The sequence below is a fragment of the Megalops cyprinoides genome, chromosome 20 (genome assembly GCF_013368585.1).
Source record: "Megalops cyprinoides isolate fMegCyp1 chromosome 20, fMegCyp1.pri, whole genome shotgun sequence".
Taxonomy (NCBI): domain Eukaryota; kingdom Metazoa; phylum Chordata; class Actinopteri; order Elopiformes; family Megalopidae; genus Megalops; species Megalops cyprinoides.
This window is the reverse complement of record NC_050602.1, coordinates 6,844,933-6,863,018: the sequence shown is the minus strand read 5'-3', so window position 1 is coordinate 6,863,018 and position 18,086 is coordinate 6,844,933. Positions and strand designations below refer to the sequence as shown.

Below are 18,086 nucleotides of genomic sequence, written 5' to 3'. Positions count from 1 at the left end.
GGGCGACTGTATTCCCTGACCTTACTTGCCTTTCAGAGGCAGCACGGTTGATAAACGATGTTTTTGCTTTAGCATTACAATTGAAAAATGTTTACTGTAGTCTTGATCATTTTTATCAATATACTTAAATTACTCACTTACAGAAGTCAATGTACGAGTTTGCTGAAAAGGTTATTGTATCTACACATCAGTTTATACACAGCTGTGAATATGTACATGTTTACGTCTTAAATTGTGCCTCAAAATGTTTCTTAGTCATTTTTAATTCAGGTTTTGTCATTGAAAGATGTTTGCATAATCACTTAAAAAAGTTTGGACACACCTACACATATAAGGGCTTTTCTTTATTTTTTAGATTTTCCACATTGCAAAATAACAGTAACATCAAAACTATGAAAGAACACAGATGGAATTATGCAGTGACCAAAAAAGAGTTCAAAGTGTCTTCAAAGTGTTCATATTTTAAAAAACATTTTTTAAAAATGAAAAAAAAAATGTTTTGGAAAGAAATGAATGCATAGCCATCAACTTCACTATTTATATTTGGTTAAGAAACTTATATGGTGGTTAAGTAGTTAAGTCCTAATATCAAAATGTCTTTGAATGCATGTTTCCCATTGTGTTAGTCAGGTGTGTCCAAACTTTTGACTGGTACTGTAAGTCCTTTTTTTTGCCTCACAAAGTGCAGCTCCAATTTCCATCGACTCATCAGATCTCAAATCCGAGACATTAGCAGCATGTTATCGTACCGCGGTGCCAATCCAAATGGAAGTAAATGACAAATAGCGTTGACATAAGGCTCCCCATTAACATCAATAACAGGCTGTTGCATTTTTAGACAGGACATTTTAGTGCCAGCTGATGAACATGTTTGCACTCATGTCTGAGTTAAAGTTTAACTGAAGTCTTTCCAAGTCTTGCTTTCGACTGAGGAAAGAACAGTTGATTGTTGCAGTCAAAATTTACATGTATGTTTTGAAATGGAAATGTTTTTCTCAGAAATATTTATTTCCCTAAGCTATAATAACATAATAATAATAATAATAATAATAATAATATGTGAACACACACACCTTTTATGGCATTTTCCTTTTATTAAAGGTTGTGGTATTGCTTGTATGTTCCAGCAACATTTTTTTTTTACAAATAAGGTCATTATTTTCAACATGTCTTTGGATCACATTTAATATCTGAAAAAACCCATGTGCAGAAATCCTGGGGTTTTTTTTGCTGTTTGCTTGATCCAGTTGAATATTAAAATAGGAGATGTGAAAGAAACTTTCCTTTAATTTTTTTTTTTAAATCTAAACAGTCTATGCTGAGTAAACAGTTAATACTGTACTTTAAAGTGCTTTCCCATTTTCTACAAAATATAACTGCAACTCCAAGTTCTTTCTACCATAGTTTATATTAGCTCAGTAGGAGCACAGTCATACTGCTGGATAGACAGCTCTCATTAAATCACCTCTGAATGTCCTGCCAGGTCAACCCCACGTGTGTTGTGTAGGGATGTGTACATTTGCAGTTGTAGTCCTCTTCTTGCTTCCTATGCACCTGCAGCCAACTGTGTGATTATAGACAGAGTCAAGGCACAACAGTAGTCTGTACGCTGAGCACACTGACTGACCGACCCAACTTATGACTGCACGGTGTTGTCTTAAGCTGTCTTTGAAGCAAGCTGACTTACTGTGATTTACATTTACATTTACATTTATTCATTTAGCAGACGCTTTTTTATCCAAAGCGACTTACATAGATTACAGTTCTTTACAATGTTATCCATTTATACAGCTGGATATTTACTGAGGCAATTGTGGGTTAAGTACCTTGCCCAAGGGTACAGCAGCAGTGCCTCAGCGGGGATCGAACCAATGTGCTACTCCCACTGAAAACAGTCTGTTTATTTCTACAGCAGAGAGTTGGGCAAAAAAATTACTAAAAACATGAAATGGCGATTTTCATTCAAAGAAACCTAATTGATGTGTTTCTTACGTTCCAAGGAATGATTTGAAGTAAAGAAAATCCGGTATCTTGTATGGTCCCTTTAAAAGCAGTGTGTTGGGATCATTCAAGATGGCGGTTAATATGGCAATATGCCAAATTTTACATGCAATGCCACAAATGCAAAAAAAAACCTTTACTAAGCTTGCACTCATTCTAAGTGTCTGATACAGGTTAATGTGAATGCAAACTTCAATGATGAGGTATCATGTATTGTATTTCATTATGATGTCTTATCCACATCAGCATAACAAATACCAGAAAATTAGCATTGAAATTATTTTTAAAAAATGGCATTAAAAATATTTTGTTTTACATTACCTACCAATACTGTGTAATACTTTAAAATAATTGTGTAATAATTATGTAATTATTGTCAAAATATGTAACACAAACACTCACACGCAACCTTTGAAAAACAAAAACAACTTTAGAGGATCGACCTGTACAGTCCTTTGTGGTTCAGTAGCTGCAAAAATACAATTTTGAAACCCATTCATGTATTTCATATTATGAGACCATGATGGTTATAAAAAAAAGGAAAACACTGACAAGCACAACTGGTAACAGACATGGCTACTTCTGAAAACCTGCGGTGTCCCTTTGACGTGAGGGGAGGGGGGATGGTCACGCCTCTGACGAGGACTTGAGGTGGTGGAGCTCGGTGGCGGCTTTGGCGTCGGGCGGCGCGTGGTGGTGCCGACGCCTGCGCTGGAACTCGGCGGTGATCTCCTCGAAGGTCTTGCCCTTGGTCTCAGGGACGCGGCAGTACGTGAACACCGTGGAGCCCAGGAGGATGACGGCGAAGATGATGAAGACGTAGCTCCCGCACAGGGCCTTCCAACGCGAAGGGAGCGGGGGGGGGGGGGGGGGGGGGGGTGGGAGAGAGAGAGAGAGGGCGGAGACGTGATGTCAGCGCACGTGGCTCAGCGTACGGAAGAGCGAGCTGTCAGCACCTCCCAGGCCACGATTCTGACTCTGAGGTTGGGCACTTGCCCACCATGCCCCCTACTGAGCTGGTAAAATCCAGCTGTGCAGAATGGTTTCTGAATGTGTAAGGTATCATAGTAGAAGGCAGAAAGGTGACATCTAAGCAAATGCATTTAGATTCAATGAACTAGCAGACCCTCTCATCCAGAGCTACTTACAAAATTACAGCAAAACGTTAAGTTAGCAGCAGAGATGATACTAAATCTTAATAAGTGATGTGATGTAAGAAGTGAAAAGGTAGTTACCATCGGGCGCTTTTGCCTTCTGTTTTTGACAGTGCTTTGCCACAGATCAACACTTTTGATCAAGCAATCGGCTTCAGTCTCACAGCCAGGGAAGCTGCTAATCACAGATTAATAAATACCTTTCACTTGCCTCCGTATTGTGTTGTTCACGCAAAAGTGCAACACTGTTCCTCTGTTTCGTTCCCAAGCATTAAGGAGATCAAGCTTATAATGCAGTGAGCGTTCAATGAGGGATTCAGCGGGGTGTTGCACTTACGCCCTTGAATGGCTTCCAAAATCTACTTATACTCACAAAGCCATGGTGTACTCAGCCAGGCCTTTCGACTGCTTTCGACATCGTGTTGCACATGAGACGCCGCCGCCGGCAACGCTGGCCCAGACCCCCCCCCATCACCAACCCCCCATTACCCAACCCCACCCCCGCGTCCCCCGCCTCACCTCTATGTAGGGGAAGCACATCCCGATGACGAAGTTGCTGGTCCAGTTGCAGCAGCCGGCCAGAGCGATGGCGGCCGGCCGCGGGCCCTGGCTGAAGAGCTCGGCCACGATGAACCAGGGGATGGGCCCGGGGCCGATCTCGAAGAAGCAGACGAAGAGGAAGATGGCGGCCATGCTCACGTAGCTCATCCAGGCGTAGGTGGTCTACGTGGGGGCGGGAGAGAGGGGGAGAGGGGGAGAGGGGGAGAGAGCTCGGTCAGGTCAGGGTGACCGTCACAACACCGGCAGAACTCCCAAGGTAAGAGTTGGATAATGCTGCCACTGGAGCCCCATCACAATCTGTTCATGCCACAACTGGAACAACCATTAGGCTAGACGTCATTGAGTAAACAGGTCAAATGTGTCAAAGGTACACACAAAGTGCTTTACTCTTCTGTGAAGCTGTGAAGCTCCAGGACCAAGGAAGGCAGCCCTTCTAACACACTCTGACAAGCTCAGCATCTGTGGTAGCATCTTTTAGATCAAATGCAGACATATCCAGACAAATTAGAATCTGATAATCAGCAGGACAACTTGATGAAATCCACTCTAATTCAGATGCTTTATGCTATAAAATGTGTGTGTCTTTTAGAAATATAACTGTGCAAGGATTCAGCAATCCATGTAACTTTGTGTAACATGATAATTAAAAAAAATTAAGGCCCAATATGCAACGTGTCAGTGCAGGGGAGCCGTTCAGTTAAGATTTGCGACCTGTGCTCCTCAAAGGTGCCCGGGTAGTCTGAAGTGTGAGAGGCCCTTTGGTTGGCTCAGAGCCCGCACGAAACCCCCCTCCCGCACGGGTGCGGCCCGACAGGTGTGGCGCTCGGGAGACGTACCAGGTAGACCAGCCCGACGGACATGGCCACCGCACAGCAGCACATCCCTGCCAGTCCAATCAGAATCAGCGTGCGTCTGCCGGCCCTGTCCACCAGTAGCACCTGAAACACACACACACACACACACACACACACAACAGTGGGCATGCTGGGTTTGGGATTCAGTAAGATTGACAGGAGGTAAAGGGAAACTCTGAGAAACCTCAGCAGGCTCAGTGCCACGGCCTTCATTTCAGGCTGCTGCGGTTCGGTGATGCATCGGTGATCCGGTTCCGGTACGTTCCTGAACGAGGCGGCCAAGGCGCGCGTGTTAAACCGGCGCGTAGCTCTGGCGCTCAGCAGCTCGCGTGTTAATCAGTAGCCTCCGTGCTGCCGCCGTGGCCTGGGCCGCTCTCCGCTCAGGATCCGGTGCTGTTTGCGCAGCCGGCGTGTCCTTGAACTGCGCTCAGCCCGGGCGATAAGGCCTGGCTGCGCTCCGCGGGCGGATACGGCACCCTCCCGCCGTCCCTGTCGCTCCGGATACCACTTATCGCCCCCGGATCGGCATGACCAGACCTCAGAAGGCCCCCGTTGCACGGCACCGGCACAGTCACGCTCATCTTCACTGCCCTGAACTCGGCTTTTGTTTATTCATTTGTCTGCTTGCCAGTTTTAGTAAGGATCAGCCACCAGCAGTAAATTCCTATGTATGTACAGATGTTGTTGTTTCCTGTGTATGTACAGATGTTTGTTTTTTATGTCAGTATTGCCTTTGTGGCTTGTGCATGTTGCATTAAATACTAAGGTATACTACATAATTCTAATTAAAACAAAAGAGAATAGTGTCAACTTATAACAATTTTCTTTTCCTCACAACCAAATGGTTTCATGTACAGTGCACATTAGCTGCCAGTGCCACTCATGGGCAATTTAAAGGTTAGTTCCTATTTTTGTCTTCAGGCCTCCACTGATTGACACTGCGCACGCATACATAGCAAAGAATTAAACCAAACATTTCTCTATTCAGGGATAGTTTGATATCCCTCTTGAGATGCTAAAATTGTACTGTAGGGAGATCTGATTACTTCTCTCGTGTTACTAAGAGATGAGCACATTGTTGGAATGGTATTTGACTTTGATGTGAAGGGCCTACTCACCGACACCATGGTGAAAATGGTGTTTATGACACCAACCCCGATGGTGGCAAACACCGGCTTGGAGACACCCGCTTTGAGGAAGATGGACGTGGAGTAATAAAAAATCTGGCCAAAAGGCAAAAGCAAACATTATTGTTGTGCGGAATAAAGCCGGGGGCAATAAAGCCGCAATTCAGCAGTGCTCTGCTAAGGCGTGCAAAGGGGACTGAGAGAAGGCAGGGCCTCGCTTACCGCGTTGATCCCAGAGAATTGCTGGGACAAGTGCATCATCAAGGCCACCGCCAGCTGCTGCCGGTATGCCGAGGAGCGCACCAGCGTCACGATGGATACCTGCTCCTCCTTCATGACCTCCTCCTTCTCCTTCTTCATCTCAGCCATGTCTTTGGAGGTGTCGTACTCCCCCTTGAACCTTTTCAGACCTGCGGAGTTCAAGCCAGATGTGCCCATTGAAGAGAAACGGGAGATTTCATTGTAAAAAAAAAAAGTCAACCTCCTGCACAGCTGGCTGGGTTGCTGTAATTCTGTGATCGCATGTTCATATTGAAGGTGGTGAAACTTGCTCTGGTGGGAAGAAATATTACTCAAAAATCCTGAACTCCAGCGTAGGCACAGACTATAGGTGGTTCACTTGGAAATGGAAAAACAAAAACAAAATGGTGGAACTAGTCAACTCTCACTTTTCATTTTTTACTGTTATTTTAGAATCAGCAGTTGTACACAACAGGGTCACCTCACCACCACATCCTCTACACTCAGGCAGGAGTGCTGAAGCACAATGCATGCCGTCATCTGATACATTCACATGCAGCCAATGGCTAATTTTAAAACTACAAATCCCACAGTGCACCACAGGAGGAAACACACCGAACAGAGCATGGGTGCATCCCCACTGACGCCCATCTGAGCAACTCATGTGCACCTGATCAGTCACTAGAGGCTGCTAGCGAGCAGTCCTTCGAGGTTTCGTGTCACTTCAGCAGTCCTGCGCGACTGCCGAGGTTGTTGAGGGGAGGCGAACCTAATGTGCAGTTGGCAATTTCAAAAGCAGCATACATAATTGTTATTGTTTGGATGTTACATTTGAGCATCTTGGAGGGGGAAGCCTTTAGGATGCCATCAACATTAACATTGAAAACATCCCCATTAGGCTAAGCCACTCTACAGATGTACAGAACCAGGTTTCTCCTTGCTTCCAGTCTTTCTCCCTACCTCCCTCACTCCCTCCCTCTCTCCCTCTTCCCTCTCCCTCCCTCTCATTCTCCCTGCTCCCTCTCTCTCTCTCTGCTCCCGCATTCTCCCTCCTCCCTCTCTCTCTCCTCCCTCCTTCTCTCTCTCTCCCTTTCTCTTTCCCTCTTCCCTCTCCCTCCCTCTCTCTCTCTCTCTCTGTCTCATGGTGAAACAGTGACGTGGCTGGCCGGCTGTCTCACTCTTGCACGCCTCCTCCTCTTTGCCCAGTTTGATGTAGAGGTAGCGCGGGCTCTCCGGGCACAGGGGCAGAAGCAAGGTCTGCAACACGGCAGGCGCCCCAGACAGGCCCAGCAGCAGCGGCCACATGGCATCATTGCCCAGCAGGAAGTCCAGCCCCAGGACCTAACGGACAGGAAGTGGGAGGTCACGTCACTGACGGGGACAGACAAACCTCCACCCCAGCGCATGACCAAATGCACAGCCAAGCTCAGGGGTTTATGCAACCCCTGAGGTTCAGCAGTGCATAGGCTCAAACAGCCATCCATAGCCACTCAAATATAAACACATATGAACTTATGCAAACACTCATGCACAGACATACAATGCCCTCCATATTTGTTCACACCGCTGATTAAATGGGAGAGACAGACAACTGACAGACAAAAATCTCATGTTGAATCCCTTTTCTGCTTCCATTCTGACACCAGTTAAGGGGAATGTTTGACCATTTCTCTTGACAGAATTGCCCTGGGTCCTTCAGAACGTTTGGTTTCTGTTTGCAAACCACATTCTTAAATTGGATTGAGGTCTGAGGCCGAGATTAAGAACATTTATTTTAACCATTTCTGTTCACCATTTCTTTTAAATTTAGAGGAATTATTTGGATCACAATCATGTTGGAATGCCCATTTTCAGCCAAGCTTGAACATCTTGACCGAGAAAACCAGCCTTTTGGTACATGGTCATGATTCCTTCTTAACGAGGGCCCCACAGCAACACCAAAACATAACAGACACCCCTGCTATATTCCACAGTAGGCAAGGGTTTTTTTTGTAAACAGAGGATTAGCCTTTTTCACGCCAAGGATAAACACCAGTGAGCATGTTCAATCTGCCCATAAGACAGCCTTCCAATTGTTGCTCAGATGTAGTTTGCCAAGTTTAAGTTTCCCCTCAAAAGTGGTTTCTTCCACTTGCATCCTCTGTCTGGCAAGGTGGCCACTCTACCAATGGTCTTAAATTTCTAATGTACAGTACAGTGGACACTGTTAAACTCAGCTTTTTAAAACCATCTTACAACTTGTGGAGATCAGTGACCATCCACTGAAATCAGGGTCCACTGAAATGCTGAGCTCAGATAAGGCTGTTATCAAGTTCCAATAATTACACACAATCAACATTCACATCCTTGCCAGGGCCTGCTACACCCCAGCAACACCTGATCGAAGGTTGCAAATATTACATAAGATTAATTTCAACACACCAATTCAGTTTCTTTCTGAAAGACGGCGGCACCTCGCTGAAGCAGCTTGTGGTGGGAGCTAGACAGAATTTCCCCGCGCTTACCTGGCTGATCAGGATCCCCGTGACGATGGCCAGCTGGTGCAGCGTTCCCAGCGCCCCTCGGTATGCCACAGGAGCGATCTCACCAATGTACATGGGCACCAGACCGGAGGATAGGCCTGAGAAACGCAACACTTGAGCTCAACAGGGCAGACTGCCGACAGACGTGCTCATAGGAAATGAAGTCCACGGCTAGCCTGCTCACACTGTCCAGCCCTCATCCTCGGACTTCACTTCCCATCAGCATCGTGCATCATTTTGAACACTGAACGCACTTCAGAACAAAATATTAAACACTCACGTATCGAACTTCTCAAGAAACTCCAAACTCACACACCACAAGCTTCTATTCTACATTTCAATCCAACAGTTCCGGAATTACAGTACCAAGCAACGGGTACCTTCCATTTTTGTGTAGAAACATGACTTTACCGGTCATGTGCAAACGTGACCGGTCGTGCGCATTCTTACCGCAGTAGAATCCCATTACGGCTCTTCCTGCGATGACCATGAGGTGGGGCGGGCCCATTCTGGCCAGGCCCATGAGGACACCGGCTGTAATGGCCAGGACATTAATCATCAGCATCCCCTTTATCCTGGAGAAGGAAAACCTCTGTCACCAGTGACCATAGACTGCAGGCCTCAATCATTGCACAATGCTCAGTCTAACATGCTAGCCTCCTGAGTCCGAAGCGAAATGACTTAGGAATGCTGAGCTCATTCAAGTGTTTTTTTAGCTGCTCAGAATGCTGTGTGGATGCTGCAGGCATGTGGATTGGCTGACTCGGCAAACAGGATCAACCATCCAGATCACATGAGGATCAGTAAAATCTTCATCTTTGCAGCATCTGTATAGTGTTCATCCAACATGTGCATAGGAAGACTTCCTATTTGCAGTGGATCAAAGACACAGCAGCATATCTTACACTTAAGAACTTGACAGGCACACATAGACATTCTCTGGAAAGGTATTACTAGTTTATTTTACCTCTTGGAATTACCAAAATGGAATTCAGTGATGCTTAATGAGATGCCTTACAAGGCTGGTGCATAAGTAACTGGTCCACATATATTTTGTTCTCAAAGAACAACCCAAGGTTAGCTACTTTGTATGATTGTATTTGCCCTTTTTTTTACACAGCTCTGTTGTGGAAATGCCAATTTGTATACAAGGCTCGTCTCACCGCGACAACCTCTGCACTTTTGCAAGAGCACTGAGGCGAGACGAATTCAATCCTCCAGCACACTCGCATAAAGCCAATAGCTGTTTTTCACACTACACTGGAGGACAGACACTTCTCTGCTGGTGTCATCCGAGCGGCTTGCAGATGGTCACCAAATCGCAGGGCGTCCGAGAGCGGCAAGACGAGGAAGCCCCGGCAGAACCGCCCTCCCCTACAGCCCGGCAGAGCAAAGCCGGTTTGGTCTGACGCATTTGGGTCGCGGTCACTCTCAGCAAAAATTACGCAGCTCGTTTCAAACGCAGGCTCAACCCGCTCGGCCCACACTCAAACCAAGCGAGTTGCTGACAGAGCCAGTCAGGATCTCCCCCAAGGTGCCTGTTAAGGTGTGATTCATGAGGGTCGACTAGGGCTTGTGAAAAGCTGCACCGCAGCTACCTTCTGCAGAAGGGCCATGCGGCACCACCTCTCTCACCTGCCCCGCAGGTCCCCGACGAAACCCACCAGGAAGGAGGAGGCCACACCCCCGATGGAGAAAATGGCCACCGACAGAGACCAGTACATGACCACAGAGGGATGGAGCTCCTCCTCTTTGGTGTCATTGGAGGGGGTGAGGTTCTGCGGCAGCACCCCGAGAGCGCGGCTGTAGTGCCTCTCAATGATCTGCAAACCCAGAGCACAGGAAACACCTTTCATCAAATACCACGGCGCTGTGCCCACATGCTGTTGCTCCCAGAAAAGGAGAGTTGTTTAGACATTCTGTGTTTAGTGAACCCCTGATTGGAAAAATCCCAACATGATTTTAAATATTTGGTTTTCTTGTATTGTATTTACCCTGATTAGAAATGAACAGTCTCCATGCCATTGTCTGGTAGTAGATCCTTACAAATCTTACGCAATATATTTTACATATTTAAATCACTTCTTAAGTATTAATGCTATTCTGTAATTGATGTATTTCTGTTATACTTGTTGTTTTTAAACAATTATCAAACTTTTTATATTGATTTTGAGCACACATTTTAACACAGTTACACAGTATACAGTTAAACAGTTTCTTGCTCGACTGTTTGCTTACCCTTTGAGGGGCATTGATGACGCCAAGGCTGTATCCATACTGAAGAGACCCAAGGGCAGCGGTGAACACGGCCAGCGCCAAAGTTCCGGAGAGCTGCTACATGATACAAGCGCAAAAGCCTGACAACGGTGCAGTTTATTCATCGAATTTGAATTTGTACAGCCAGTGCTAGGGCCCGCGGTGCCGTGCTGCCCTGGGCTCCCACGTCAGACAGAACTGTGCCCGCTGTGCTGTCGTCGCAGCCGTTCTCGTTCAGTGGAAAGAGGAGAGGTTCCCCTTTACCGTTGAGAGGGAGAACGTATTGTACATGGGGTCAGCTCGCTACAGGTAATCTTCAGATGAATATTTCAGCGCTCGGGCGCTCACGGGAGTAATTACAGCGCGGCAGGTGCATAGTTGTCAATGGTGTCAGAATATTCAAGAAAACACAGAACCCCCTTCTTCCTCTGTGAGAACGTCCAGCACGTCCGCATCAAAAAAGCTTTCCTCTAATGTTTGTTTTGAATTAGGATGAAGTAAAACCTCTCATTTAAAACGGCGGTTTATTTAAAATTCAGTATACATCGGAATTGTAATATTTAAATAACAGGTCCTGGCTCAGATTTCGAAAACTTGCAAAAATTAAAAACAAAGCGCAGAAAGTGCATTATTTTACAAAATGTATTGGTTTTCATTAGTTGAACACATACAGGTGCAGGTATAAATTGCAATCATTGGGTTAAAGCAACCGCTATTGAAACACATATAATTTTGACATTAAGAAAACAACAGCGGTATGTAAGAACTGAGTATTATTTATGAATATTCATAATTCTGCATTTAATTTAAAAATATTGTAGATCCATATATAACAGTGTTTTTGATCGAAAAGGTCCTAAACCAACAAGTTACACATGGAATACCGTAAGTATTATTTTGGTTTTTGTTAACCTAAAATAAAAAAAAACCATTTACCTTTCCAGACTCCATCCATCCGGCGCTCCTCTTCACCAAGCTAATAGTAGTTCCAAAGTTCTCTTGGGCACTGATTACAGACCCCCTCAGTCCAAGTCTCTGGATAATCATCAATCGGTGGATCACGCTGCATTCACGTTCTAGCCTTACCTGTACAGAGGAGCAACACCTCCTCCCCCTGCCTCCCCCACTGGCCACATGGACGCTGAGCAATGAATCAATTACTCATTCTTATTTTATAAAACATACATACAAATACATCTAATTAGCAAACGAAACACGACACCTTCATTATCACTGGAATGATCCTCTCAATACGCATTCTACTAGTCAGCAATTGAACGAGAAAGGGAGCGCACTTGTTGCTTGCTTAAAATTAAAATCCTTCGTGTATACCTTTAAGTGATCTCACAGATGATGAATATAAAACCAAAAGGATGGATTAACACTGGAAAATATTTAATCTTGACCCACTCGTTAAATCATTACAATTTGGACTTTTGCTTGCAAAGCAGTACCGAGCTAGATAGTAGCCGAGTGGCTATCCGCGAGGAAACATTTGTCAGAACAAATTTCTACATGACGATACACATGTATCAATGTAGGTATTATTCTGCAAATTAGAAAACAAAGAAAAATGAAGGGGTCTCTGTTTTCAGTCTTTAGATTTTAATAATTTAAACACAGCACAGCCCATTTATAATAATTACTAATATTAGAATCAATGGCATGTAGTGATTACAGTACAGACAATCATAACTGTTATAAAGTTATTGTAATAATATGTGTAATTGTAAAATATATAATTGTAATAATTAAGCAACCGCTGAATTGAGGCAGAATGAACGGAGAAGTGGTTAAGCATTTGAAGTTTGAGTTTGTATCTGGTATCTGGAAGTATTTAGATACAATAACACCTAAGAAATAATTGCATTTTGTGAAAACGCTGTGCGGTGTAACTGAGTACCTGGATGCCAGTCGATGTGGCAGAAAAAAAATCGGCTCCATCGCCTCCAAATAAGAAGGGATTGAACAACAACAACAAAAAACAGACGCTCCTTGCACTGCAATCCAAAGCGACAAGACACCTAGGTTTATTGAGACGACTGTACAGTGACAGTGTTGACTACACAGCGCCAAGCGTCATGAAAACACTAAAAATAAGGCAGGTCAAATTGTTACTTCATGTTTCAAACAATTTAGTGAAGGACATTGCCTGCACTGCAGTATGTAGTAATTCTAATAAGCATTAATCCTGTTTAATACCTAATTACTTAAGAGAAGTGTTATTGCAGTGGGCCAACATACAGGGTTCCAGTCATCTGTTTATGTCAAAAATAATTTGACCATTTTTAAGGCTACATTTTTAGTTCCCCACCACAGATACCTGCACATCTACCTTTTACCTTCCATCTTCGCAGCCACCTCCAACAATACATAATCATAATGGTAGGTTTACAACTATAATCCACAGTAAAGTTAACTAATTGCACCATTAATTAAGTGATTACACAGGTTACGCAAAATTTAGTCCAAAATTTCTTGTATTTTCTTGGCATTTTTCGGTTTACCTCACATCTACAATGGCCCTATAACTCTCTTAACCCTTTGCATTCCATTTAGGTGGTTATGTTGTGCACATATTTTAATTTTCTCAAATACTTTTTCTCCTTTGTGCACCCCTATTTTGGCATTGTCAACTGTAGGCTAGGCCAGCGTTTCCCAACCCTGCTCCTGAAGGCACACCGTCCTGCATATCTTCTATCTATCCCTGCTCTACCTACCTGACTGAACTCATGAGTGGCACTTTTGATTAGCTGAGCACACCTGATTTAGTCAAGCAGGAAGGATACATAGAAGATATGCAGGACAGTGTGCCTCCAGGAGCAGGGTTGGGAAACACGGGGCTAGGCTCATATTGCCACAACAACCTCTGCACTCAGGAGCGCTGAAGTGAGACTAATGCAGTCCTCCGATACACTCTCACGCGGCTAACAAATTTAGTTTCGCAAGTGCTAGTCACACAGTGCAACACAGTATAGTGGGTGCTCATTGGATGGCAGATGCTACTCTGAGCAACTGGCAGGGGCCTGACGAATTGCAGGAACAGCAACACAGGGAAACCCTGGCCGACCCAGCTCCTATATCTGATGGACAGAAGCTTATTTGTTCTGTCACTGTGGGCCACTGGTTATTGTTGGCGGATTACACGGGCAGTTTCGAACCCGGGCCGCGTGGCTCTGCCTGCACTGGAGAATGCCTTGTTGACTGAGCCTCTCGGGGCCCCGATGTTGAGCACACGAGCCACCTTGGCAGATAAGGGAAAAATTCTTCGCAGTGACTTTGATCTTTGGTTTCTACTCAATCAGCAAATACGATTTTAATGACTGCAAGAAGGATAAGAGTGAGAAAAGCTGACATACGCGGGGAGCTCAGCTTTACTGAGGGCACACATCTGCAACGGGGTTAATAATACACCGTTTCAAAGCAGGGGCCAAAGTCTGAGGGTCGCTCTATCTAACATGTTATTGAAGGAACACAGTGTTAAACCAGGACACATGAGGCTTTGAAGGGAAAAACAGGACCCAGATCCCATCTCCAAAACATGAGCAAAGACAATTGCGAAGAGAGAGAGAGAAAGAGAGAAAAAACACACTAGTTTAATTTTATTCATCCATTTTTTATTTTTTTATTTTTTTTAAAAACAGGACCTTACTAATGCTTGTCATCTGAAAACAAACTGTGACAGTACTTGGAAAAAATCAGAGATGAGACAGTCCAACTGTGTGGTACCCTGCGGCCAATCGAACGGGTTCCATTTCGAAGGCTGCGCGGTTGCAGTTGAGTGTTGCAGTTGCGGTCGATGCGTTGACGCCGCAAATGAAAGCCCCTGTGAACCCAGACGGACCCCTTTCCTCACACCGTGTTCCCACCAGGATAGAAAAGGAAACGAAATCAATTCAATCTGCAGTACAATTTATTGCTAAAACCCTGTCTCAAAGGTCACGCCTGTCTCCACCCACCCCCTACCCTCCCCAAAAACAGTATGCTTAACTGTTTATTTATTTAGTTCTCAAATATAAATATCTATAGTGTGCAAACATTACTGGTGACCCAGGAAACTCTGAAAGCATTAAAATGATTTTCCCCCTCCCAAACTGTTACTGGTAATGGTAACAATATGGTAAAAACAAAACAGACATCCATTAAAAAAACATACAAAAATATGACATAATTGTAACATAGTAGTGATCTTTCTTCAACATTGACATTCTCAGCATTTCAAAGCACTTCCAAACTCTCAAACCCCAGAGGGGGGTGGGGGTGGGGGTCCAACATAAAGATAGAATGCTTTTGTAAACCAAAGGAAAAGCACAAAGGTTTCCCCATTAACACGCCGTGATGTCCATTACACACACAGACAGAAAGGAAGTGAAGTCACTGTCGCCACAGAGATGTGGTCTCATTGAATCCTGCCTTCTTCAGAAGCTGGGGATTCTGGGAAATGACAGGCCTCAGATACAGTAGATGCACGGTGGAAGATTCCATTTTCAGTGGCGTGGCTGCAGGTCATCCTCCCATTGGCTGACAGTTGATGCTGGAGCGTGTGGGCGTTTTTTTCCCCTCCCCATACAAAGACAGCGGTTAATGCTACCAGCCCAAGCTTGTACACAAGGCACAAATCGAATGGTCTTTCTCATTCCATTTTAAGTGGAACCTTCTCCAAACAGACAGGCAAATCTTGCACCCCCCACTACCCATTTCAGGACCTCTGTAATCAAACCTCTGGTTACAAACAGTGCCAAAAACAAAACAAAAAAGAACAAAATTAAACATTCTGCACAAGACCACATAAGGAGAGATATACACAGGTGATTTTTGTTCAGATATCTCTGGGCAGAGATGATCAGCATATTTGCAATGTATAGCTCTCTTTTTAAGAACCAATCATTTTTTCAGTAGTTTAAGTAATTGTTGCATCTCAAACAAGAGAGACGTGGCATAACAGTGTTAATATCCAATAACAAAGAAAATAATCAAAGCAACTGAAATAATAATTGAATATCAATCGGTCTGCATCTCATTTTTGTTTACATCATGCTTTGCTCTATACAAGAAAAATCCCTAACCACTGTAAGACTGGAAAATGGGTAAAATAAAAGAGACAGGAATCAAATAATCAAACTAAGTGTTACTTAGACTACTGTACAATGGAATTTTACACTCAGTGAAACTGTACAAAAACATTGGGAGTTTGGGATCAGTGTGTGGACATTTGTTCTGTTAAGAGCTCCGTGTCATTCTATTGTCCTGGGACTGTGGGCCAGGCAGGACATGTGGCCTGCAGACCCCAGCCATACAGCCCTCGCACCTCTGCCAGTCCGGCTTTTAAGCCCCTGCACAGGTCCGATTTATCTCGGGACTACAAAAAGGAGCAAACTCAACACATCTGCCACAGCAGAGTCACTCAGACAGACAGGAAAGATGTGGAAGTTGTTATTGTTACCTTTGTGGTTTTCAGGACCAGCATTTGCTAACATCGATATCATAGTGTTGCTGTTGGACTGGTAGAGCACCCTTATTGTTTATAGGCTTTACAGTGATGGGTGGGAACGCAGGCTCTACGATCCCGACTCTGTTCAGCTGGCACAGTAAAAGTCACAAAGCGAAAGCACTGAACATGACTCTTATTTTGAAGCGCAGCCTCAGGGCTATGATGCCCAACTTCCAGTCTGTTCCTGGTGGCGCTGTCAGCCTCGCTCAGAGCCCAGCCCCCCAGTGTCTCTGGCATGTGTGACACGGGTCTGACTAAAGTGGCATTATCGCTCCAAACGAGGCACACATTTTACCAAGTAACGCAAGTATTTCAAAACACAATTAAGTTTAAACCGACAAAGAAAGAAAAAAAACAAAACAAAAAAACGAGGTAGGTCAATAATAGGAAGAGCGACACATTATTTGTTTAAGTTTTTTTCTTTTTGCAATAACACCTAAAAATCCACAGGTAGCCACACTTTGCAGTTAAGTTATAGAGATAATGAAGACCGGAAAAAAAGAAAAACATCTCTCAGACATACTCATAAAACCATTCAGTGACAAGGTTATGTAAAGAAATAAGAGCGAAGATTTCACACAGACCTGCAGAAATCTATTAATTCAAAGGGAAGACGTGGTGATGGGGGATGGGGGGAGTGGGGTGATGGCCATACGCCAAAAACACCACATCAGCAGTAACAAATCAGGCTGTAGTTGGCACCAAAGACTGAGCACCCATTGCTAAAGCCATTGAGCTCCCCGGCTCTTCGCCAACCTCTTTAAACCGTGAAAGATCTGTGACTCTCTTTAACCCAGAGAAACAACTGGAGCCTAAAGCACCTCTCTCAGGGGAAAAAAAGGTTAGCTGGTAAGACTTGACACATGTGAATGAAATGGCTGGAGTCCTTGGCTGACTCCAGGAGGAGATGAACAGTCTGCTCTGGACAAGAGCGGTGGGATCTCAGCAGTAGGAATCGGCTCCCGCGGCGGCCCCTTGTCCGACTACAGCTACAGTGCAGTGAGATGGTGCTTCAGGATCAGCCAACCCAAGCAGGTGTGCATTTACCACAGAACGAGACAGTCCAGGAAGGTGTTCCAGTGCACACACAGTGCTATGCTAAAAAGCCAAGGGAAGGGACAGGGCAAATCGCCCAGCTGAAGGTCATCTGCCTCGGCGCAAATCTGCTGCGCTTTTTGTTTTGTCATCTTTTTTTGTCACGTTGGATAGTTTCCACGCAGTCGGGAGTTTGGTCCTTCGGCTCCCACGCTGCCAAAAGCCGGGGATCCCCCTCCCTTCCGAGTCCTCTCAGCAAAAGGAACGCTAAAAACCGAGGGCGAATGAGAAAAAAAAAACCTAACGGTCAGAAGACGATCTGTGCCCGGGCGACTGATGCTGGGCCTCGACGGAAGTCCTCGTAAAAAGCGTGGGCCCACGGCAGGGAGGGGGGGGATGGTGCTCTCTGGCCCCCTCTACAGGACGTTTAACCGCAGCGCAGGGTGCCGTCCTGTCAAAACTCTGGCTGTCGCAGAGTCGGGAGTCGCCACGCAGAGTCCTCCTCACAAGCTCCAGGCGCCATTGGGCCAGGGTCAGGATTTACAGTGCTCCCTCTGTTCGCTGACAGTTTTTTTCTTCTTTATTTATTTTTTTTTGTTTTTGATCAGTGTTAAAATGTACTGTATGCTTACACACTTTACGCGGAGAGGATCACGCATGGGAATGAAGGGGACAAGATGTTACCAGTTCATCATAGAGTTCCTGTTGAGGGTCATGAAGAAGACTTGGCTGCTGCCTCCAGAACGGACAGAGGCGAAGAACACCTGCGGGCACAGAGAGAATCATGGGAAGGTTAGCACCTCCGCTCCTTTCCTCTGGAGCCCATAAAAGAAATTCCCATAAAA

General features: G+C 45.0%; 2 protein-coding genes across 6 annotated transcripts in view; both read right to left on the bottom strand.

Moving 5' to 3' along the window:
• Positions 1-2,405: 2,405 nt before the first annotated feature.
• Positions 2,406-11,750, bottom strand: slc2a2 (solute carrier family 2 member 2). Of its 2 annotated transcripts, none has more exons than XM_036554420.1 (11): positions 11,652-11,748; positions 10,698-10,793; positions 10,095-10,282; positions 8,910-9,034; positions 8,442-8,557; positions 7,116-7,278; positions 5,920-6,107; positions 5,689-5,793; positions 4,553-4,654; positions 3,675-3,878; positions 2,406-2,838 (listed from the first exon to the last, which is right to left on the bottom strand). In XM_036554420.1, exons 1-11 carry the CDS (start codon positions 11,664-11,666, stop codon positions 2,629-2,631), a joined length of 1,512 nt encoding a protein of 503 aa, XP_036410313.1. In that variant the 5' UTR covers positions 11,667-11,748; the 3' UTR covers positions 2,406-2,628. The 2 variants fall into 2 exon arrangements, with proteins under 2 accessions (XP_036410313.1, XP_036410314.1); XM_036554421.1 differs by having other exon boundaries at positions 2,629-2,838; positions 10,698-10,790; positions 11,652-11,750.
• Positions 11,751-16,675: 4,925 nt separating this feature from the next.
• Positions 16,676-18,086, bottom strand: part of tnika (TRAF2 and NCK interacting kinase a) — a 97,857-nt gene continuing 96,446 nt past the window's right edge. For all 4 annotated transcript variants that reach the window (XM_036553971.1, XM_036553972.1, XM_036553973.1 and 1 more), the window contains one exon: positions 16,676-18,005. In XM_036553971.1, coding sequence (XP_036409864.1) covers positions 17,922-18,005 — 84 coding nt within the window. In that variant the 3' untranslated portion in view covers positions 16,676-17,921. The remainder of the gene's footprint in view (positions 18,006-18,086) is intronic.